Source organism: Pantherophis guttatus, chromosome 11 (assembly GCF_059756535.1).
Source record: "Pantherophis guttatus breed Tessera chromosome 11, ASM5975653v1, whole genome shotgun sequence".
Lineage (NCBI taxonomy): Eukaryota > Metazoa > Chordata > Lepidosauria > Squamata > Colubridae > Pantherophis > Pantherophis guttatus.
Genome location: NC_142073.1, coordinates 2,944,795 through 2,967,745, shown reverse-complemented (window position 1 = coordinate 2,967,745; position 22,951 = coordinate 2,944,795). Strand labels below are relative to the sequence as shown.

At 44.5% G+C, this 22,951-nt stretch overlaps 2 protein-coding genes across 5 annotated transcripts in view; one reads left to right on the top strand and one right to left on the bottom strand.

Moving 5' to 3' along the window:
* The window catches only part of KCNG4 (potassium voltage-gated channel modifier subfamily G member 4), a 33,509-nt gene extending 25,324 nt beyond the window's left edge, over nucleotides 1–8,185 (bottom strand). The window contains exons 1-3 of one of the 2 annotated variants that reach the window (XM_087876976.1): nucleotides 7,592–8,185; nucleotides 3,025–3,134; nucleotides 582–646 (exon numbers count right to left, since the gene is read on the bottom strand). The gene's annotated coding sequence lies outside the window, so the exon portion shown is untranslated. Of the gene's footprint in view, nucleotides 1–581; nucleotides 647–3,024; nucleotides 3,323–7,591 lie in introns of those variants that run through there. The other variant, XM_087876975.1, reaches the window with a different exon arrangement.
* Nucleotides 2,858–22,322, top strand: WFDC1 (WAP four-disulfide core domain 1). Of its 3 annotated transcripts, XM_087876977.1 has the most exons (8): nucleotides 2,858–3,097; nucleotides 3,465–3,599; nucleotides 11,389–11,567; nucleotides 17,146–17,341; nucleotides 18,971–19,054; nucleotides 19,138–19,278; nucleotides 20,677–20,718; nucleotides 22,044–22,322. In XM_087876977.1, exons 3-8 carry the CDS (start codon nucleotides 11,421–11,423, stop codon nucleotides 22,100–22,102), a joined length of 669 nt encoding a protein of 222 aa, XP_087733103.1. In that variant the 5' UTR covers nucleotides 2,858–3,097; nucleotides 3,465–3,599; nucleotides 11,389–11,420; the 3' UTR covers nucleotides 22,103–22,322. The 3 variants fall into 3 exon arrangements, with proteins under 3 accessions (XP_087733103.1, XP_087733104.1, XP_034282430.1); XM_087876978.1 differs by lacking the exon at nucleotides 2,858–3,097 and having other exon boundaries at nucleotides 3,282–3,599; XM_034426539.3 differs by lacking the exons at nucleotides 2,858–3,097; nucleotides 3,465–3,599 and adding an exon at nucleotides 10,967–11,048.
* Nucleotides 22,323–22,951: the final 629 nt, after the last annotated feature.

Genomic DNA, 22,951 nt, shown 5'->3' with positions numbered 1-22,951 from the left:
GAGGAGGAGGAGGAGGAGGAGGAGGAGGAGGAGGAGGAGGGGGATGACGACGACTATGGGGTCCTTGGTACTCTTCAAGCTTGGTTGCTTTTTTGCAGACATTTCATGACCTAACTAGGTAACACCATCAGTGCTAGAAGGAAATGGGTTTGCAGGGAGGAGAGGAGGAGGAGGAAGAGGAGGAAGAGGAGGAGGAGGAGGAATGTAGGGTCCTTGATGGTCTCTGAGCTTGGTGGTTTTCTTGCAGAGATTCACTACCCAACTAGGTAATATCATCAGTGCTAGAAGGGAGCAAGGTATGTGGAGAGGAGGAGGAGGAGGAGGAGGACGACAACAACAACAACAACAACAACCATGGAATCCTTGATGCTGTCTGAGCTTGGTTGCATTCTTGCAAACTTTTCATATCCAAAATAGGGAACATCAACACTGCAGCTGATGAAGACCTAAAGACGTTCCCTGGTTGGCTCATGAAATGTCTTGCAAGAAAACAACCAAGCTCAGAGAGCACCAAGGACCCCACAAAAACAGCTGCCTTTTACAAAAGGAGAGAGAGAGAGAGAACTCTAACAAATAAATACCTGGATAAATCTGAATCGTCCATTCATTTTGCTGATTTGATCCACTCCGAGTTACCAATTCCAATCTGAAAAATGGAGGCAATTCAATACTTCAGATTGTTCAAAGAAGATCCCTTTGGAAAATAGAGTCAATTCGGGGCCTTCTTCTAATCATCATTTGCCTGTTCGATCCACATTGCGGATTCCAGATCGAAACATTGATTTGATCTAGAGATTTATTTATTTATTTTGTCAGATTTATATGCCGCCCTTCTCCCGCAGGACTCGGGGTGGTTCACAACAATAAAACAACCAGACAATAAATAAGAGTTAATAATATTAAAACCAATTTAAAATCCCCAATCCCCAAGTTAAAATCCACAACAGATCAGGGAAGTTGGTGAAAAAGCCATGTCTTTAGGTCGGCGCGGAAGGTGCGGAGGTCGGGGGCCGTCTGGAGCTCGGTGGGCAACCCATTCCTGAGGGTCGGTGCGACCACAGAGAACGCCCTCATCCTGGGGACCGCCAGCCGACACTGTCTAGCCGAGGTGACCCGGAGGAGGGCGGCTCTATGTGAGCGAACTGGGCGGTGGGAGGCCGGTAGGAGATGATCCTGCAGATACCCTGGGCCCATGCCATGAAGGGCTTTATAGGTAAGTACCAGCACCTTGAAGTGGATCCGGAGGACCACCGGCAACCAGTGCAGCTCGCGCAATAGTGGTGTTATGTGGGAGTAGCGGGACGCACCCGTAACTACCCAATTTGCCCACGAATCAAAGCTCCAAGTCAAATTTCTCACACGTGCCGGAGAACAATATCTAAAATGCAGCCCTTCTCCCGCCTTCCCAATTAAGCATATGCCGCCATCTGCTTCGGTTATAACAATCTGCGTTTCCTGCTTCGTGCATTATTTGCCGATCAAAATTGATCAAGGAAAAAAAACAACATTCAAACAGTATCTGGTGGAGGAGATATCTTCTTCTTTTTTTTTTTGTTCTCAGCGTTTACCAAAAAAAAAACCCTCCACAAACGCCTTCCTGCAAAAGGTTTTGTGTATTTTAAAAGCCGCCTGTTATTGAGATTGTCGGCTTTTGAAAGGTCAAAAAAATGTTTTTCTGCCTCGGTTTTCCGTTTTTAGATTTTTTTTTCCACTGCCGTCTGTCGCTCTGAGAAACGAGAAGAATTGCAAATTTTGATTTGATGGTAGGTATCGGGGAAATGCTGATTGGGAATCACAGAGACAGCAATAAGGTGGAACAAAAATGAGAATGCAATGAACCAGAAAAATAGCTGGCCTGCTGCTGTGGTTTTAGGGCAGTGTTTCTCAACCTTGGAAGCTTGAAGATGGGTGGACTTCAACTCCCAGAATCCCCCAGCCAGCGCTTTATACGGATAGCCCTCAACAGTTTATTTCGTGACCAAAGTTACAACAGCACTGAAAAAAGGGACTTACGACCGTTTTTCACACTTACGACCGTTGCAACATCCCCATGGCCACATGATCAAAATCCAGAAGCTTGGCAACTGGCATGTACTTATGACAGTTGCAGTGTCCCAGGGTCATGCAGGGTCCCGTTTTGCAACCATCTGACGAGCAAAGTCAATGGAGAAGCCAGATTCACTTAACAACTGTGTGGCTAACTTAACAATGGCAGTGATTCGCTTAACAACAAGAAAGGTCGTCAGCAGTGCTGGTATTCCATAGTGGCGACCCGTCCCGGCACTATGCGTCCTATTTAGCCACGTTTTCTAAGCCTCGCACATGCGTGCAAGCCATGCAGAAGGCGCGCAGGCACATTTTTGGTGTGCGATGAACCGGTAGTAAAATTATATGAAACCAGGGGTGAAATGCTTCCGGTTCGGACCAGATCACCCGATCCGGTAGCGATGGAGGTGGGTGGTTCGGAGAACTGGTAGCAAAAATCCCTGAGCCGCACAATCATCAGAGGCTTTTTTTTTTTTACTTTTAAAAGCATTTTTTCTACAATCTCTTCGGCCAAAAGAGGTTAGCTTAGCTTAGCTGGGATCATCAAAGGCTTTTAAAAGAAAAAAACGCTTTTTTTTCTTTTAAATGCCTCTGACGATCAGGCAACTCAGCTTGGATCGTCAGAGGCATTTAAAAGAAAAAAAAGTCTCTGCCGATCAGGCAACTCAGCTGGGATGGTCAGAGCCTTTTGAAAGCATTTTTTTACAACCTCTTCGCCAATGTTTTTAAAAAAATGGTTTTAAAAGTAAAAAAAAAAAAAAGGCCACGCCCACCCAGTCACATTACCCCCACCATCTGTTTTGCATAAGAAGAACACTTCCCTAGCAAGCGAAAAGTTGCCTGTCAAAACAACAGTGGAAAGGACTTTGCGTGGGAACCTACATCCTTTGAGCATTTCTCCCCGGCATTCATAAAAATCTTAAATATTATCCAAGCTGGATGAAATGACAGTTTTAAAATACCGTTAATCCAAATTACCTTCTGCGTGAACCAGCAGGACCCAACCTTCATTGCCGAGCTTCCAAAGACCCTGTTCCCAGCTTCCTCCCTGGTAAACAATCACCTTTGCACCAGCACTGGCAGAATCCCTGTAATTAAGAAAGCCCAAATTAAAAAGTAATAAAGATGAAACAGTTTTGTCCCTGACGCTGTAATCCATCTACGTGAATGCCAAAACAGCCCAGCGGAGTGGCCGTAGTAATCAATTCCGTATCTACCACGGGGTTGCAAGCTGTGTATTTTTAGACTTGGTCCTACTCTAGAGGGACGTCGAAACTCCTTCGGCGATGCCTGATCTCCTCGGGCGTCTTCTTCCAGATGTGAAACTCAATAAACCTGACACACATTTGTTCTTGATAATTAGCCCCACTCGGTGGATGCCAAAACTAATTTTCTTCCTGCTTTGTTTCTCATCAAAGGGCACCGTTCTGGGATGGCTGTGGTTGATTTGTAGCCTTCTGTGCCATATGGGAAGACCCTTGAATTCCAGGCAAATCGGAAACCGGCTGCGTAAATCAGATGGCCTTTGTAGACAGCTAGAAAGAGGTTTGCAGGTGAGTTTTGTCCTCTGTTGATGTTCATCTAATCATTTTCTTTCCTTTTCTTTCTTTCTTTCTTTCTTTCTTTCTTTCTTTCTTTCTTCTTTCTTTCTTTCTTTCTTTCTTTCTCTTTCTTTTTCTCTCTCTCTCTCTCTCTCTTGCTTGCTTTCTTTCTTTCTTTCTTTCTTGCTTGCTTGCTTGCTTGCGTTCAAACTAGTTACTTTATTGTCTCTGCCTATAATACAGGATATATTGGGATTCGAACTTGGGCTGCCTGCATATGAGGCAGTTGTATTACTTGTGGTTCAGAGGTTAATACAACTGCCTAATATGCAGGCAGCCCAAGTTCGAATCCGAGTAAGGGTATGGCTAGCTGATGAGAGCTAAATAGCTTGAAATAGATCTATACTAGTCTCCCTTTATTTCTTTATCAGCAAATATAAATTTGGTATAAAATGGTTTGTCATGAATGTAACTGCTTGAGGGCTCCTGGATTGGAGCTGAAAGGCGAAAGAGAAGCAATACGCTCCCTCTCACATGCTGGGGCAGACCAGGTGCCTCGATAGAAAAACACTTAATCTCTCCCCTGGCTCCACAAGGCTTAAAGTTGTCAAGTTTGGAAACCCCTGATCTACTTGCCTAATCATCATTTCCTTTTAATGACCCCATTAATCCCTTGCGGGCAGCTGAATGGAGCTGAGTGGTTACTGGCCAGATGCCCTTCCTGTCGCCAGTGTGGAGTTTTGATCGAACTCATGGCCTCCTGATTGTGAGGTGAGAGCTCCACCTCTAGGACACCACACCACTTGGTCTACCTGCCTAATAAACTCATCCAATTAACTTTTTTTTTTAATTTTGATTTATATGCCGCCCTTCTCCGGAGACTCAGGGCGGCTTACAATGCGTTAAGCAATAGCCTTCATACTTTAGTATATTTTATACAAAGTCAGCTTATTGCCCCCACAAACTGGATCCTCAATTTACCTACCTTAGAAAGGATGGAAGGCTGAGTCAACCTTGAGCCTGGCTAGATTCAAACCTGCAGTAATTGCAGGCATCTGGTCTTAATAACTAGCAGAATTGGAGACACTCAAACTCAAATCCCTGGCAAAGACAAACTCAACTTCAAATCTGGAAAAAAACAAAAAACAAAGGTGCAGACCATGTCAATAATAAAGAATTGGGAATGGTGGTGGAGAGAAAATTAGAACTCTTAAATTTAAGCTGCAAGGGAAGAAAACAGCTAATTTGTTGGAAATCAAAGCAAGCCAAGCTTTCTACTTTGTTTATAAAAGGGGCCCAAATCCAGATGCAGCCGGACATTAGCGGAAGAAGAATCTTTATTTAAGACTAGAGGCCTGGTGTTTTTCTGGTTTTAAATTAGGACTCCTCTTCTACCAAAAACAATTCATTAAGAGAGTTAAGGGAGCCGGAAGCCCTCATGAAAATATCCGCTTCTTCTGTGGACAATTTTCAGCTTTTTTGGTCTCCTTAGCTAAAATAAAACTCTGATTCAATCTTGGAGAATGGTATCAAGCCAGCCTCACAGATCCTATTACAAACACGTTCCTTGACATAGTGAATTGCCTTCCCTTTTCCTTGGGCAGCCACAGCTACAGAGAGGAAATCTGAGATTTGAATCAAAACATAATGGCAAGGTCTTTTGCAGTGTCCAAAAAAAAAAAGTCAGAACAGTGCCTGTGATTCTGATTCTGTCTAGCATTAAATAGCTCCAGGAATTTATCAATTATCTTTAAAGATATTTTAACAGATTAACAGAGTTGGAAGGGACCTTGCAGGTCATCTAGTCCAACCCCCTGCCCAAGCAGGAGACTCTACATCTGCCCAGTGGTAGGATTCAAGTAATTTAACAACCTGCCCTAATGATTTCTTCCAACAACCAGTTTGCCAAACTGCTCAGAAAGTTAACAACCGGTTCTCCCGAAGTGGTGCGAACTGGCTGAATCCCACCACTGCATCTGCCCCTACCTAGGATCGAACTCACAACCTCCTGAGGCCACTTCTAGGTCACTGGGTCTATAACAGGTTCACCTCTGATGTTTTATTACCTGACTAGGTCACATTATCAGTGTGAGTCTGTGGTTTGCTCCTGTTTATCTTTAGTAGCTTGCTCTATCTGTGTTTGTGAAGGTGTGACTTTCTCCTTAAAGGTAAAGGTAAAGGTTCCCCTCGCACATATGTGCTAGTCGTTCCCAACTCTAGGGGGCGGTGCTCATCTCCGTTTCAAAGCCGAAGAGCCAGCGCTGTCCGAAGATGTCTCCATGGTCATGTGGCCGGCATGACTCAATGCCAAAGGCGCACGGAACACTGTTCCCTTCCCACCAAAGATGGTCCCAATTTTTTCTACTTGCATTTTTTAAGTGCTTTCGAACTGCTAGGTTGGCAGAAGCTGGGACAAGTAACGGGAGCTCACCCTGTTATGCGTCACTAGGGATTCGAACCGCTGAACTGCCAACCTTTCTGATTGACAAGCTCTGCGTCTTACCCACTGAGCCACCTGACTTTCTCCTTAGTAGTTCCTTAATTCTTTACTAGTTGGAATGTTTCTTGAATCAAGGAACTACCAAGGAGAAAACCACACCCTCACCAATTCAGCCAGGGCAAGCCATTTGTATATAAACAGAGAGCAAACCCCACTCCCTTCTAGACTTGATGATGTTATCTAGTTGGGTCATGAAACTTCTGCAAGAAAACAAGCCAAACTCAGAGAGCACCAAGGACCCCATAGTTCAACCCCACGCTACAAATATTCTCTTCCGTTAGTACACAAGATAATTTGTGAACTGGATAGCATCTTTCAATTTTGCATCTTCACCTTGGAGATATTTCTTCCAGCAGAGGGAGCTCAGTAACAATCCACTTTTAAAGCTGTCATCGCCCAGAAAGTCTGCATTGCATAAATATTTGAGAAAAAGCAACGTGTTTAATTTCTAACAGAGCTCTGCAGTCCAAATGAGTTTAGAATGTTTTCCTTACGCCCTGGATTAAATCCTCCCTTCAGATGCTAATGAAAACACGAGATTTGCTTCAACTGAACTTGTGTAAATCACCAAGGTTTGTAAAACACAGTTTATGGCAAACCGGGTTTGCTTGTTACTGTTCCATCTCAATATTCCCATGAGGACCTCAACGCAGCAATCCAGGAGAGTCCCCCTCGTTTTATTCTCACAATAACAAGCCAATGGCTGTTTCAGAAACACACTCGCCCCCAGACAAAGACTTTACACTTTAGAAAACATGGTTTTGATCTCAGTAATCAAGAAGGAATTTGAATCCAGGACTCCTCAGGTTGACTATACACTCTTCTTATTTACTCATCCTTGCTAAGATTCGGTCCAAAAATGCTTTGGCCATCTGTGAAACCATTCGTTGTTTGCATCCCTATCAGAATGTTTCTGAACTAGCTGGCAGCTGATATCCTTGGCTGATATCAAAGATATGGCCTCACTCAACCACAAAGATATGGTTAAAGAGGGGGGTGGAGGAGTGGGGACATCCTGTTTTAAGCCTTGGAATACTCAGTCATGGAAACCCCCAAGTGGGACTTTGGGTCCATCACCCAGAGAAGAGAAGAGAAGAGAAGAGAAGAGAAGAGAAGAGAAGAGAAGAGAAGAGAAGAGAAGAGAAGAGAAGAGAAGAGAAGAGAAGAACAGAGTTGGAAGGGACCTTGGAGGTCTTCTAGTCCAACCCCCTGCCTAGGCAGGAAACCCTACATCAAATGGTTATCCAACCTCTTCTTTAAAACTTCCAGTGTTGGAGCATTTACAACTTCTGGAGGCAAGTTGTTCCACTGGCTAATTGTTCCTACTGTTAGGAAATTTCTCCTTAGTTCTAGGTTGCTTCCCTCTTTGATGAGTTTCCACCCATTGCTTCTTGTCCTGCCTTCAGGTGCTTTGGAGAATAGCTTGACTCCTTCTTCTTCAGCACACCCAACCTCAGAGGTTGTCTGTCTTTGGGATAAAATGCAGAAAGATTCTTATACTAACCTTTTTGAGCTCTGGAAGAAAAAGTTGGACTATGAACTGACCCAGTAAATCAATCATTTCAGTCAAGGACCAATTGAGAAGGCTGGTTCTTCTCCACTCCCCAAAGGGACATGATGTAGCTGGAAGTTTTTATGATGGATCAGAAAACAAGCCATGACACAGTTCATTTTGCGGTGACCTCCTTATTATCCGCAGCTTTCTCAAGGCAGCGCTCTGAATGGCATTGCCGGTTGATTGACGCTTCCCTACACAAAAGCTGAGGTCACCGTGAGAGCATCCCAAGGAGGGGCAACGCCAAATGGACATCTCCATCGTCTCTGGTGATGAGAACAGCTGAACTCTGTTCTGCAGCTTTGAGGCCAAGCTGCCTTGGCAGTTCATAACCTTGAATGACAAAAGACTTTTGGGTTGGGTTTAAGTAGACAAAAGAGCCAGAAACTGGTCTGAAGGTCCCCAATGCTTGGATGGATGAAGACTGTGGGGACTTAACATTTTGTTTCTGGTGCCAACTGGAAAATTCTTTTCATAAATGAAAATCCACACACCCTTGAGAAGAGACCACCCTTCTGCTACTTAACTTTCTGCTCACGGATTGGGTGAAAATCGATGGGGCCAGGGTGCTAATGGACTTTTTTCTTAATTGTAAGGAAGGGACTTGATGGTGGCTTTAATTCAGAGCAGTCCTTTGGCCCCAAATCTCCCCAAATGCAAAAACAAAAAAAGAAAAAAAAAAGAAAGAACTACACTGTTAGTCTCTTCTTTAAAAAAAAAAAAAGAAGTATGCAGGCCACACTTCTTCTATTCTTCCAATGTGCAGCTGTGAGTGCACCATACCATGTGGTCCTTGGCTCAACTGTAGGAAACACAACAGGAATGCGTTTTGTACAGACTCTCTGTCTCCTTAGACTTCACGAAATGTGTTGCAGGACTGGATTTAAGGTCCCTGCCAAGCCACTGTATATAACAATGCAAGCCGATGGACGAATTTACCAACAATTGCATGAAATCCCAACGCTGCATAAAACATAACTCCAGCAAGTTTTCATTTGTGCTTCCTAGGAACTAATATTATCTTGCCTATCCATACTGTTGGAGATAATATGTAGTACAGTGGTACTACACCTTCAGAGGTGGCATTCAGCTGGTTCGTACCACTTTGGGCGAACTGGTAGCGGCAACTGCGCCCCCCCGCCCCCCGCAGTTCCTCCCTTCCAGAGAGCACTTTCCCCATTTCATTAGACGAGGACCCTGGGCGGTCTTTGAACAAATCCCCAACAGGCGTCGGTGACCAAAATGCTTTGTCTTTGGTTACGGGTGACTGATTAATGTGATGTTGCGGAGTCCTGACAGCAGAGGTCTTCCTGCGGTGCTGCTGCCGCTTTCCACACGAGGCGCCCAGAACAAAGATTATGTTACTGGATATCTCTGTGCTCTTTGCTGGGCATCCATATTTGGAGGCTGCTGGTGCCCCAACTGTCACAACCGACTGAAATCCAGACATCAGGGTAACATGTCAAGGATGGAAGATTGAGTCAACCTTGAGACAGTCAGGATTGAACACCTGGCAGTGGGCAGAGTTTGCCTGCAATATTGCATTCTAACCACTGTGCATCATGGAAGGAAGGGAGGAGGGAGGGAGGGAGGGAGGGAGGAAGGAAGGAAGGAAGGAAGGAAGGAAGGAAGGAAGGAAAATAGCAACAGCACTTATATACCGCTTCACAATGCTTTTACAACCCTCTCTAAGCGGTTTTACAGAGTCAGCCTCTTCCCTCCAACAATCTGGGTCCTCATTTTACCCACCTTGGAAGGATGGAAGGCTGAGTCAACCTTGAGCCTGTTAGGATCGAACTCCTGGCAGTGAGCAGTGTGAATAACTACAGTGATTCGCTTAACAACCGTGGCAAAAATGGTGATAAAACTGGCACGACTCACTTAAGAATTGCCTCGCCTAGCAACAAAAATTCTGGTCCCAATCATAGTCAAGGATTACCTGCATTTTCTTTTTTTCAAATGTAAGAATCCTTGGTGTATTTCTACGTCTCCGTGCCAATTTATCCTTCCTGTGGGGTGCCTTCCTTAATAAGGCACACGTAGTTCGTTTCACGCAGTGCACAGTTGGGCAAAAAAACAACCCCTCAAATGAGGCCTTCAGTTTTCCTTTAAGTTTCAAATAATGTGAACGATCGTTGTTTGATAGAGATAAAGGCCACATGGTTATCAAGTTTTGTTTGTTAAACTGGCTTCCATAGAGGCCGGCTAGGAGGCAAACAAACGATTGCAAACCCACCAAAGGAAAACAACATCCACAAAAATAATGAAAGAATACAATAATAGATTGCTTCATGATATAGGGAGTCCACATTGAGTTACCATAACTAGAACCAACCATTCGATTGTTAATCTAAGATGTTGTTAAGTGAAAACATGACTCTGCTTAGGATCTTAGTTCATTTTTCCTTTGCTTTACAGATCTGCCAAAATTGTAAATCCGAGGATCGGTTGCAAAGTGGGTTTTTTTCCCCATCAACATCATAAATGCAAACGGTTGCTAAATGAGGATTATCTTATAAGAGAGACTTGTTCCTTGTCTGTTTAAGATTTGGGGTTTCCTTGACTCCTAGGATGCATCGTTAGAAACGCATCAGAAGTGCAAATACAGAATACAGAAATCAACACAGCGTTCTTTGGTTTTAGCTAGGTTTGAATCTATCCCTGTTTCATGGTTATCTCTGTTTTTTTTTGAAATGGTTATTCCAACCATTGCAGATTCTCTGGTGTTTTCTGGCCCAACAAGATGCTAAAACGATCTTCTGGATTCCTTGCAGGACTCTGAGATTCTTAAACGTCTTTGGCTTCCCCGCAATATGAAATAAAAGAAAAGTAAAAATAAAAGGGTTGTATACCTTGGTTGGCCACCAGGTAGAAAGAAAGAAAGAAAGAAAGAAAGAAAGAAAGAAAGAAAGAAAGAAAGAGGGAGGGAGGGAGGGAGGGAGAGGAAAGAAGGAAGGAAAAAAGAGAGAGAGAGAGAGAGAAAGGAAGGCAGGCAGACAGGAAGAAAGAAAGAAAGAAAGAAAGAAAGAGAAAAGAAAAGAAAAGAAAAGAAAAGAAAAGAAAAGAAAAGAAAATTAGAAAGAAGAAAAGGCCCTTAACAGCTGTGATGGACTTTCCTGGAAAAGCTGTTTGCTCCAACATGTCCTTCCTATTCCTTGGAGACCGTTTTTATCACATCCTTCTTATTATTTTCCCAGCTTTCTCCTTTTCTTCGCTCCCAGCGGCTGACATCCGATCCTTTCTTCCCCTCCTAATTTGAATGACCTCCCTCCACCACCCACCACCTCTCTCTCTCTCTCTCTCTCTCTCTCTCTCTCTCTCTCTCTCTCTCTCTCTCTCTCTCTCTCTCTCTCTCTCTCTCGTTCTCTGTGGGTCCGTTTTAGGAGAGCCAGATGTTGAGACAAAGGTCTAAAAATAATCTTTTCATCTATCTTTCCTTGGAAAGCTGGGTGGCCGGGGAGAGGTGGGGAGACCTCCGCTTGGGAGCAATCGCAAGATCGGGAGCAACGGATCCAACTTGGAGCAAGGAACTTATTGGCAACGCCACAGCATCCTTTCTGGACCCGGTCTTGAACCCTTTTAAGGACAAACCGTCTGGGAGAGAAGAGAATTTGACTTCGGCGGATTAGCTAACTTCCATTCCTGCCTTTTTCTTTTCTCCTGCAAAGAAAGCTGAAGCAAATTCCATCCTCCACAGGGGTTTGCAATTTTCTTTTCTTTTTTTTTTCTTTTTTTTTTTTGGATAGGGCCCACAAAGGCAGCTGGAGGAGGACGTAGAATGGGGAGCAAGCTGCATTTTTGCACCAGGTTCTTCACAACAACTTTATGCCTCGTGTTTCTGCTCTACCCGTCCTGGAACTATGCAAAGAGGCGCTGGAGAAGACAACTGAAGGCTTCCCCATTGAAGCTGGCGGAGAATTACGACGTAAGTAAAAGCTGCAGTCAAGAAAAGGGGAAGGGTAGAACTGCGACGCATTGCAGGAATCCTCCGAGGTCACTTAGTCTGACCTTCTGCTGAAGATGTAACAACATGTACGGAATGTAGGTTTTATAGTTAGGCTTCAGGGTGGTTTGCTAGTCTTTGAAGGAAAGAAAACTCACAAGTAAGTCTTTCAGCTTTCTCTCCAGAAAAATCGAATGATTAGAAGCTTCCACACTTGGCTAAGTTCTGTCAACATCTGTCTTCAGATTTTTGTCATAGTTTCATCGGACTTTCCATCCCCATCAGGTCTTTGCTCGTCATACATTTTCTCTGTCCTAAATCCCCCGAGAGTTTAACAAAACGTAAGTCTTCTGGCTTGGGTTGAGTTGTGTTGCTTGGCACACATCTGGAGAAATATTCTTTGCCAAAAGGGATGTGGTCTAATCAAGCAAAGACTCCCTTAAAGATGTTTTTTTTTATTTTTACTTTAATTTCACTTCTGTTTCCACAAAGGGACAAGTTTGATACGGTTACTCTACCCACTTATGTACTTACACCTAATTTAGGAGCAGGGAGGTAACTTCTCTGCTGCGAAACTTTACTTTTCTCTTTTTAATTAACTTTGCTCTGTTAATTATCTTAGCCTATTGAATTGAAAAAAAAAGTAATAATTGTGGAATTTAGGGTGATAAATTGTGATTTCTTTTCCTTACTTGCCCATGGTGAGTTATAGTTGAATTTACACCAGGTTACAGCCTGTTTATTGTGCTTTTAATTTATGGGTGGGTGTTTTGATAGCTCCAATAACTGAAATCTTAGTTATATATGCTTTCTGGACTGTTTTAATGTTTGCGGAAGTTAAAATATGTAGGAACACTATGTATTTCTTCAAATATAAGTCCTAAGAGAATCAGAGAGAAACTTATTCTTAATTATGTGTTCATCCTGATTCTGAAACTGCAGAATAGAACTGAATTCTTCTTAAGAAAACAGTTTCTTAATATTGGCAAAGAGGTAGCCAATAATCTATGCATCCAAAAGTTTTGTGTTGCCTAAAATGCTAACTCACAAATATACGGTTTGTGGCTGCCACTTTTCAAACACATATAGCTTCTTAATATGAGTCAGTTTTTAACAATAACCCTTTGGTTAGTGGGATGTAGGAAACCAGCGAAATTCATGAATTAATTGTTTTCAAACACTGGCATCTCTTCAAAAATAAATAATAGGGGAGGGAAAAGCAGAATTAAAAAAGAATTAACTCTGGAATACTTTTTTTAGGAAATAAGAGCTTTCAGGCATAATGAGACAACACGTTTAAGATCAGATATTTTATTAATTCACTGGATGGCTGCCTTACAAATCTTGTTTACTGGTATGAAATGCTTATAATGCAAAGGTGATTTTCAAAAGACAGCTGGACTTTCTTGCAGGATTTTTTTCCTTAAAAACATTTTGCTTCTCCAGGTTTTCAAGGAAAAAGACACGCAAAAAAAGACAAGTTGTCTTTTGAAAAGCACCTTTGGGACAATCTGGATGATTGAGGCTCTCCCATGCACGTGGTCAGAAGGCCAATCCCACATCTGGCAACATGAAATCTTGGTATTTTACCTGGCAAATATGATTGTCAAGAGATTCATGATCATTAAAAAAAAAAAATCTCTCTACCATATGAACCTTTCTCCTCAACCAAGAAGAGAAGCAATCTAGAACTAAGGAGGAATTTCCTGACAGAACAATTAACCAGTGGAACAACTTGCCTCCAGAAGTTGTAAATGCTCCAACACTGGAAATTTTTAAAAAGATGTTGGATAACCATTTGTCTGGAATGGTATAGGGTCCCCTATAAGGGGTTTGACTAGAAGACCTCCAAGGTCCCTTCCAACTCTGTTATTGTTCTGTTCTGTTCCGTTCTGTTCCGTTCCGTTCCGTTCCGCTCCACTCCACTCCACTCCATTCCATTTTTCCACTCCACTCCACTCCATTCCACTCCACTCCACTCGCCTCCACTCCATTCAATTCTTCCACTCTATTCTACTCCACTCCACTCCACTCCACTCCACTCCACTCCATTCCATTCCATTCCATTCCATTCCCCTCCCCTCCACTCCCCTCCCCATTCCATTCTGTCATAGCCCACATCCATGTCTGCTGATAAAATTGTGCCAAAATTTACATAGTTTTCCAAACACTGTCTTGAACACATGCAGGATTTTGACCTGGAATTTCCCCAGCGATTTATTTGGCCTCAGCCAAATAAATCAAATCTTGGTTTAAATAAATAAATCAAATCTTCTTGGTGGGTTCCAGGATAAGATTCTCCCATGGTGTGTTCGGATACAACTTGGCTCCTTTTTCAAACAGGCTTCGTGGTGTTCTTCCCACGTCTTCCCAAGACCCAATCTCAAAGACCTTCCAACCTGGTTCTGGGGAACCATAAAGGAAGCTGTGGCACCAACCCAGAGCTGTGGACTGTTGGGTGGAGTTGGCTTCCCCAAGGGAGGAAACCAACTCTGGGGCAGGTGGAAGTCCCAAAGGGCCTGGAGAATTGTTTGAGGTTAAAAGGCCAAGGTGTTTTTTTATCGCTGTTTCTTTGAAAGACCGTTTCCTCTCTTTGTAACAAGAAGCCCTGAGAATTTTCAGGAATGAAAACTTTTTTAAAAAAGAGAGGGGGTGGTGGAAAGAGGAGGAATGGTGTTCTCCACTGAACTCAAGGACATTTTTTTAAAAAAAATTGATTTATATGCCGCCCTTCTCCGAAGACTCAGGGCGGCTTACAATCCGCTAAGCAATAGCCTTCATCCTTTTGTATATTTATACAAAGTCAGCTTATTGCCCCCACAAACTGGGTCCTCAATTTACCTACCTTAGAAAGGATGGAAGGCTGAGTCAACCTTGAGCCTGGCAAGATTCAAACTTACTAATTGCAGACAGCTGGAGTTAAATTACAATGCATTAGTCTGCTGAGCTATCCAGGCTCCTGGATAGCTTGAGAGGATTTTGCTAGTTTGTTTTAGATCTGTATGTATAAATAAAAGAAATTCTTTGGAATGAGTGAGTATATGGGTACCTTTTGATGGTGCATTAGACTTGGTTACTCCTCTCCTTAGTTTCTCCAATATTAACAAATATGCAAAGGGAGACTCCCAGTGGCAGACTTTATGATTAACTCTCATAGATTAATCAAGTTATAGGTGAGGTAAAGGTTCCCCTCGCACATATGTGCTAGTCGTTCCCGACTCTAGGGGGCGGTGCTCATCTCCATTTCAAAGCCAAAGAGCCAGTGCTGTCCACACAGGGACTAAGTCAGAGACTTAGAGACTGCTGACATCCTTTTCCTTCCTATCATATCATTGTGAGTTGCAAGGGGCAGCGAGATGCTTCCTTGGTCCCTCAAGAGGACCCCCAAAAGAGCCTTGATAGTACAGGGGTTTAGTGCACCCTGTAATTAACACAGCTGCCTGCAATTTCTGCTGGTTCGAATCTCTCCAAGGCTCAAGGTTGACTCAGCCTTCCATCCTTTCTAAGGTAGGTGAAATGAGGACCCAGTTTGTGGGGGCAATAAGCTGACTTTGTATAAAACATACAAAAGAATGAAGGCTATTGCTTAACGCATTGTAAGCCGCCCTGAGTCTCCGGAGAAGGGCGGCATATAAATCAAATTAAAAAAAAAAAAAAAGATGACAGATAGTTTTTTTTCCCATATATACTAATAGAAAGTCACTTCTCCACTACTATGAGAATAGTACAGTACCTAATTGAAAGGATTAAATCTCAGAGGTCTGAGACAGCTGGAGAGATAATGGAACAAAGTCGGAACAGACAAAGAAGGACATCTGGCAAATTCACCTGAAGGGAACTTTGTCAAACCACAGCAAGTGTGAAAATGCGGTGTTATTTGGATGTTACCTATATCTGCTGGCTAAAAACATCTGCTCACATCACTTGGTGGGAATGGCCCAATTTAATGGGAATTCTGTTCTTCTAAATTTGGTTTGTGTCCAGGCTGTGTAGGATATAATCTTTCTCATCTGAAAAGATTAGTAATAATCCTTTTGAAAGGATTTTTATTCCTGGTGGCAGGTCATCTGCGTATCCCCCGAGCTAGCAGAAACACTCAGAATGCCTCTCATTAATTAGAAGAGAATGTGGGCCAAAGTAGGAGAAGCTGTGAAGTCAAATTTAGTGCCTTGACCTTGGAGATGTCGGAGCCATTTTGGGGGGTGGGGGGTGGAGGACAAGAGACAATCATCCTTCCGATTGGAAGGATTTAACTTGTATATCTGTAGCTCAGGGTTGAACTGAGAGGTTTTTGGTGCTCTCTGAGCTGGCAGGTTTTCTTGCTGACATCCCATGACCCAGCGTGGTAACATCATCAGTGACAGAAGGGAGTGCTAGCAGTATTTGCATCTGGGAACAATGCAGCTTGGTGGTTTTCTTGCAGGCGTTTCATAACCCAGCTAGGTAACATTATCAGTGCTACAAGGGAATGGGGTTTGCAGAGGAGAGGAGGGAGAGGAGAACTGTGGGATCCTTGGAGCTTTCAGGGCTTGGTGACCATGTCTTTGTTTCAAAGAGATTTGCACCAGATAAATCCTCATGGTTTTTTTGTGAGTGCTTGGTGCTCTCTGAGCTTGGGTGATTTCCTTGAAGACATTTCGTTGCCCAACTAGGCAACATCATCAGTGCTAGTAAGTGTGGAGTTTGCTCTATGTTTAAATATAATAACTTGCCCTCCCTGTGTTGGTTGGGAGTTTGCAGATCACGCACCATCTGTTTATTTGTTCCCAAATGCAAATACGGATAAAAAATCAATAAACTTCTGTCATCTCCTTTGGCAAACATATGAAATTTAATCGGCATTGCATTCTGGTGTTTTTCACTGCTCAAAACTAGGGATGAGAAGATAGTTTCCATATGGAGCCATTCTCAAGCGGAGGACTCTGCAGAATTGTCCTTGCTAGCTAATGCCACCTTGTGGAACATCTAGGTATATTATATACAATTTTCAAAAATCTTTCAGAAGAAAAACATGCCTTGCAAACTTTCTATTCCTCGGTTCGCGTGAAAACCTCGAACCAGGGGTGAAATCCAGCAGGTTCTGACAGGTTCTAGAGAACCGGGTAGCGGAAATTTTGAGTAGTTTGGAGAACCAGCAAATACCACCTCTGGCTGGCCCCAGAGTGGGGTGGGAATGGAGATTTTGCAATATCCTTCCCCCAGGAGTGGGGAAGGAATGGGGATTTTTCAGTATCCTTCCCCAGGAGTGGGGAGGGAATGGAGATTTTGCAATATCCTTCCCCCAGGAGTGGGGAGGGAATGGGGATTTTTCAGTATCCTTCCCCCAGGAGTGGGGAGGGAATGGAGATTTTGCAGTATCCTTCCCCTGCCACGCTCACCAAGCCACGCCCACAGAACCGGTAATAAAAAAAAATTGGATTTCACCACTGCCTTGAACAATCCATCAAGTTACAAAGGTGAATAGGTGTGTTAGCACGTTTGATAGAAAAGGATGGGAGAAGGTGTTTGAAAAATGCTGAAGGGGGGGTGGGTCGAGTAAAAAAAATCTATTTTCTTCCAGGATTATGAGGACTCCCTTCATCCCCATAGCGCACACTACCAGAAGAATGACCGGTGTCCGCCCCCATCGCAGACCTTACCAGAACGAGCGTGTGAGGCACCCAGCTGTCGATCGGACTCTGAATGCGAGAAACACAAACGCTGTTGCTATAATGGATGCATCTACGCCTGCTTAGAATCGGTGCCCCCACCCCCAGGTAGACCAGCCCCATAATAACTCATGCTGGAGGTGCGATCGGAGTAGGCCCATCCCTGAAACGCTTGAAATGTCTCGAATGTGGGGTAGTTTTTAAATTGTCCTTCGAGTCCTTCACAAGGACGGGTGCAAGGTAAATGGAAGCAGCATCTGTTTAAAGTGGTAGACCTGGTTGATTCCCAAGATGCTATTATGGGAGTCTACAAAAAGGATGAAAGATGCACAGGGACAGGATGTGTTCGTATCAGGGGTGAAATGCTCCCGGTTCAGACCGGATCGCCCGATCCAGTAGCGATGGAGGTGAGTGATTCGGAGAACTGGTAGCAAAAATCCCTGCCCCTGCCCCCCCCCCAATGCCCAGCTGAGCCGCACAATCATCAGAGGCTTTTTTTTACTTTTAAAAGCATTTTTCTACAACCTCTTTGGGCAAAAAATGCTTTTAAAAGTAAAAAAAATAAAGCCTCTGATGATTGTGCGGCTCAGCTGGGATCGTCAAAGGCTTTTAAAAGGAAAAAAAACCCTTTTTTTCTTCTAAATACCTCTGACGATCCCGGCTGAGTTGCCTGATCGTCAGAGGCATTGAAAAGAAAAAAAAAGCCTCTGCCGATCAGGCAACTCAGCTGGAATCGTCAGAGAGTTTTGAAAGCATTTTTTTACAACCTCTTCAGAGGTTGTAGAAAAAATGCTTTTAAAAGTTAAAAAAAATAAATTGGCCATGCCCACCCAGTCACATTAACCCCCCACCCCCCAAGCCATGGCCACAGAACCGGTAGTAACAAATTTTAGACTTCACCACTGGTTCCTATGGCATGGATCATCAAACCATGGTTATGGCCAGTGGTGCGACCCACTGGCATAGCCTCTTCTGTTCATCTCGTTAAATGTGTCTTCTTCCTTGGTGCTATCTGAACTCGGTTGTTTTCTTGCAGACGTTTCCTTATCCGAATTAGGTAACGTCGTCAGTGGTAGTCTCGTTGATGTAGATCAGGGGTTCCCAACTCAAGGTAAGGGGGCTGGATCCGGACTGTGGGGTGCTTAGATTTGGCCCATGGGGCTGCCCAGGAAACAGCGAAGGACCAGCCTGTGGTGCCTCTGCCAGAGAAAACGAAGTTCAGGAAGGCCACGTGTGGTCCTCCCGGACTCTGTTCTTCGTTGCAACAGCCTCCTGCAGCCCTCTGCCAATGAAAACGGAGCTCGGGGGAGCCACACACACCCCTCCCCACACGAGCTTCGTTTTGAGTGGCAGAGGACTGCAGGAGGCCGTCACGGCCGAAAACAGAGCTCGGGAATCCGTTTTTGCTGGCAGAGCACACAGCCCACCACAGGCGCCCCACCTGCCACACAAGTGATGTCGAGCTGGCCATGCCCACTCTGGCCACCCCACCCCCCCACTCCCTGCCCTCCAAGGTCAAACACAACCCTGTTGCAGCCCTCAATGAACTCGAGTTTGACACCCCTGACGTAGATGATGTTACCTATTTTGGGTCATGAAACGTCTCCAAGAAAACAACCAAGTTTAGAGAACACCATGAGGACCTCTCATTTCAACCCTGAGCTACACATATTCTCCTTTATGGATGCTTCTTCTTCATAATAAGAAATATTCTGTCTCTTTTTTAAAAAAAACAAGTTTTAGACTGGCTGATTCAGCCTAAACCTCGCTGGTTGGGTGGAAATGGCTGGCTCCTGGACGGCCCAGAAGAAGTCCTACAAGGTACAGTAGCAGAACTACAGCAGTGATAGCACCAAAAGTGCCATGTGGGGCCTTCGTTGATCTTGAGATGTTTGCTTCCATAGCTGAAACATGCAGTACCACCAAGGATGGAGATGACCCACTTCATTGTCCAACGGGATTTGAATGCCACATCATTCACCCTGGGAATGCCGCCGAGGGCATCCCCAACCAGGGACAGTGCATCAAGCTACGTGGGAACTCGGGTGAGTTACTGGCAGGAATGCGAAGCATCCAAGTTCATAAGTCATGGCCCTGCGGGATAATATGTGAAAGTCACATTCATAAGGACTTCTTGCAGAAGACAGGCGTGGGGAGGTTGTGCTAGTTAGAAGTTGTCCTAGAAGAGGTGGTGAGAGGAGGAGAAGAACTGGAACCAAGATGTAGAAAAAGTTGAGGAAGTTCAGTTTTGCCCTGTCTCTACATTCCAAAATTTAGATCAGGGGTGTCCAAATTCAATTCAAATTCAAATTCAAACCTTTATTGTCAGTGCACAACATATGTGCAATGAGATTGGTTGAGCTCCCTCAGTGCACACACCCAACACAAAACAACTCACAGTGAAGACAGAAAATCCTTAACCCAATAAATCATATTAATGTCCTATTGCACCAGTGTGAACATGTTACCTGTCGCACTGGCCCTGCAAGTCCATTGTACTACGTAGTTATGATGTTATTTCGCATTCAGGACAGGATAAAAACTCAAACTCAATTTCATTGAGGGCCACATCAGGGTTGTGACCTTGGGGGGCTGGGGTGGGTGTGGCCAGCTTGATGTCAGTCATGTCAGGGGTGCCTGTGGTGGCCTAAGCACTCTGACAGTGAAAACGGGCTCCAGAGCTCCGTTTTCGGCTGCAACGGCTTCCTGCAACCCTCTGTCAATGAAAATAGAGCTCCATTTTTGCTGGCAGAGGAAATGCAGGTTGGTCCTTTGCAGAGGTGGATTTCAGCAGGTTCTGACCGGTTCTGGAGAATCAGTAGCAAAAATTTTGAGTAATTCGGAGAACCAGTAGTAAAAATTCTGACTGGCCTCGCCCCCATCTGTCCTCTGCCTCCCAAGTCCCAGCTGATCAGGAGGAAATGAGGATTTCGCAGTAACCTTCCCCTGGATTGGGATGGGAATGGACATTTTACAGTATCCTTCCCCTGCCACGCCCACCAAGCCATGACCACCAAGCCATGCCACGCCCACCAAGTCACACCTACAGAAATAGTAGTAAAAAATTTTTGAAACCCACCACTGGTCCTTTGCTGTTTCCAGGGGGCCCCCGTGGGCCAGATCTAAGCCCCTGGGCCTTGAGTTTTGACACCACTGATTTAGATATATCCAAGTGTAGAATGATCTTTGGGAATTGGTACAAAAACTAAAATTAGGCATTGCTGTTTCCTGCTGTAGTTCTCCATCCTTCTTGGTTTCTCTGCCTCTGTGAAACCTGCTCTTAGAACTAAAGCACAGCTCGGTGGTTGGTTCCCAACTCAACTTTGTCGTTTCCTTTTTGAAGAGATTTGAAGAGAAAAGAAGGCTCACCACGCTTGTTATCTGTGCAACATGGGCATTTGTGAAGATGCTTAAGCTTTGATTTTTTTTTTTTCCTTCTCCAGATGGATGGAATCTAAGACCCAAATACTACAAGGACTATTTTGGTAAGTTTCAGCACTAAAATAACAAAATAACAGAGTTGGAAGAGACCTTGAAGGTCTTCTAGTCAAACCCCCTGCTTAGGCAGGAAACCCTATACCAGTGATGGCAAACCTTTTCGGCATTAAGTGCCGAAAGGTCGCGCGGAAGCATTGCTCATGCATGCACACCCTCGACGGGGCTGCGCTCCAGAAAAGCTGAATTTCTGGGTTCTAGCATGCATGCACGCCCAACAACCAACTCGCCAGCACACATGCACAGGCCAGTTTCTGGCACTGCCGTGTGCGCAAAGGGATCACGCTCCAGAAAAGCCAAACTTCCGGGTTCTGGCACTCATGCAGACCTGACAATCAGCTGGTTGGCGGGCATGCACTCACCGGTTTTTGGCACTGCCGCACACACGAAGGACAGCTGATCATTGTGTGTGCATGCATGCCAGAAACCCGGAAGACAAACAGGCAAGGCCGCACATGCCGGGTAACATGGCTTCACATGCCACTTCGGGCACGCGTGCCATAGGTTTGCCATCATGGCCTTATGCCATTTCAGACAAATGGTTGTCCAATCTCGTCTTAAAAACTTCCAGTGTTGGAGCATTCATAAAAAGCAGTTCATGATTAAATCGTATTTCGGAGAAGCAGCAATCTGAAGAACACGGATCTAGAAAGGTTGATTACTTAGGTCATCCTCAATTTATAACCGTTTCTTGAACGTTTGACGTCCAAAGTTACAACAGTGCTGAAAAAAAGTCCTTCTTACAATTGGTCCTCGCAATTATGACCATCACCCCATCCCCATGGTCAGACAGTCTCAAGTTGGGGACTGGGCAACCAGCTCGCATTTTCGACCAGCTGCAGTGTCTGCCAGTCACATGATCACAAATTGGCACCTTTTTCCAGCAATTTCTGACAGAAAACCCCACATATTCAGAAGGATGGATTCACTCTTACAACTGTGGTGTTCGCTTAACGACTATGGATTCACTTAACGACTGTCATAAAAATGGTCGTAAGATCACGTCGGACTCCACTTACGATTGCAACAACTTACGACAGAAACCCTGGTCCCAATTGTAGTCATAAGTTGAGGTTCATCCTTCATTTTACCATAATAAACAAGAAAGAGATCTTTGGGTTGAAGAGGCCGGACTGTGCAGAATATAGGAAAAGATCTGGAAACCAGGAGCCAAACAAAAATGCGACAGGAAGTGAGATTGTTTTCATGGAAATGAGTTAGTTTGCCTTGCCATTTCCTTAAAAAAAAAAAAAAATCTCAAAATTAATTTAGGTTTACTATTTTAACTGCTTGTTTTTCCGCCGTTCTTTTGCAGGGCGCAGTTCCAGCAATGTCGTGGGTTATGTGAAGCAAACGCAGAAGCATCTTGGTTAATTCAAGGAGGACTCTTCCGCCAGCCAAGTGTGATGTCAAAGGGAAAATAATAACGACGTTAGATGGGCAAAGGATAACCATAACTGAGGGACAAACATTTTTGATCTCTTGGTGCCAGGCTAGCTTGAATTTTTTTTCAATGTGCCTCATATAAACCTACTGCCGGGGAAAGGGGTTAGATGGTCTTCAACCCTTATCATTAAAACCAGGATGGACAAGAGTGGTTTTTTCTAGTAACTCTATACCCGTGATGGTGAACCGGTGGCACTCGTAGCCATATTAGTGGGCACGCCAGCTCAGCTCTGGTGTGCATGCGTGCACCGGCCAGCTGATTTTCGGGCCTTCTGGGCCCACCAGAAGTAGGGAAACAGGCTGTTTCCTGCCTCCAGAGGGCCTGGAGGGTGGGTGGGGAAAGCCCATTTTTCTTTCTCACCTAGAGAGGCTCTGGAGACTGGGGACAACAAAAAACGTCACTTCCTGTCCAACCGAGAGTTGGGAAATGGGCCATTTCAGGCCTCTGGAGGGCCTCCGAGGGGGTGGGGAAGGCTGTTTTCACCCTCCCCAGATGCATAGAGAGGATCTGGAGCCAGGTGAAAAAGAAAAACGGGCCTACCAGGCCATTGAGTGCCAGGAGTGGGGGGCAAGGGGGGTTATGCACGCAAGCACAGGGTGGGGTGCATTGAATTATGGGTGTGGGCACGCGCATGCGTGAACCTCCCCCTCTTCCTGGCACACAATGGCAAAAAGGTTAGCCATCACTGCTCTATACTTTAATACCGTGTTTCCCCGAAAATAAAACTGGGTCTTATATTAATTTTTGCAATAGTTGCAATAGTTTGCAAAAGTCTT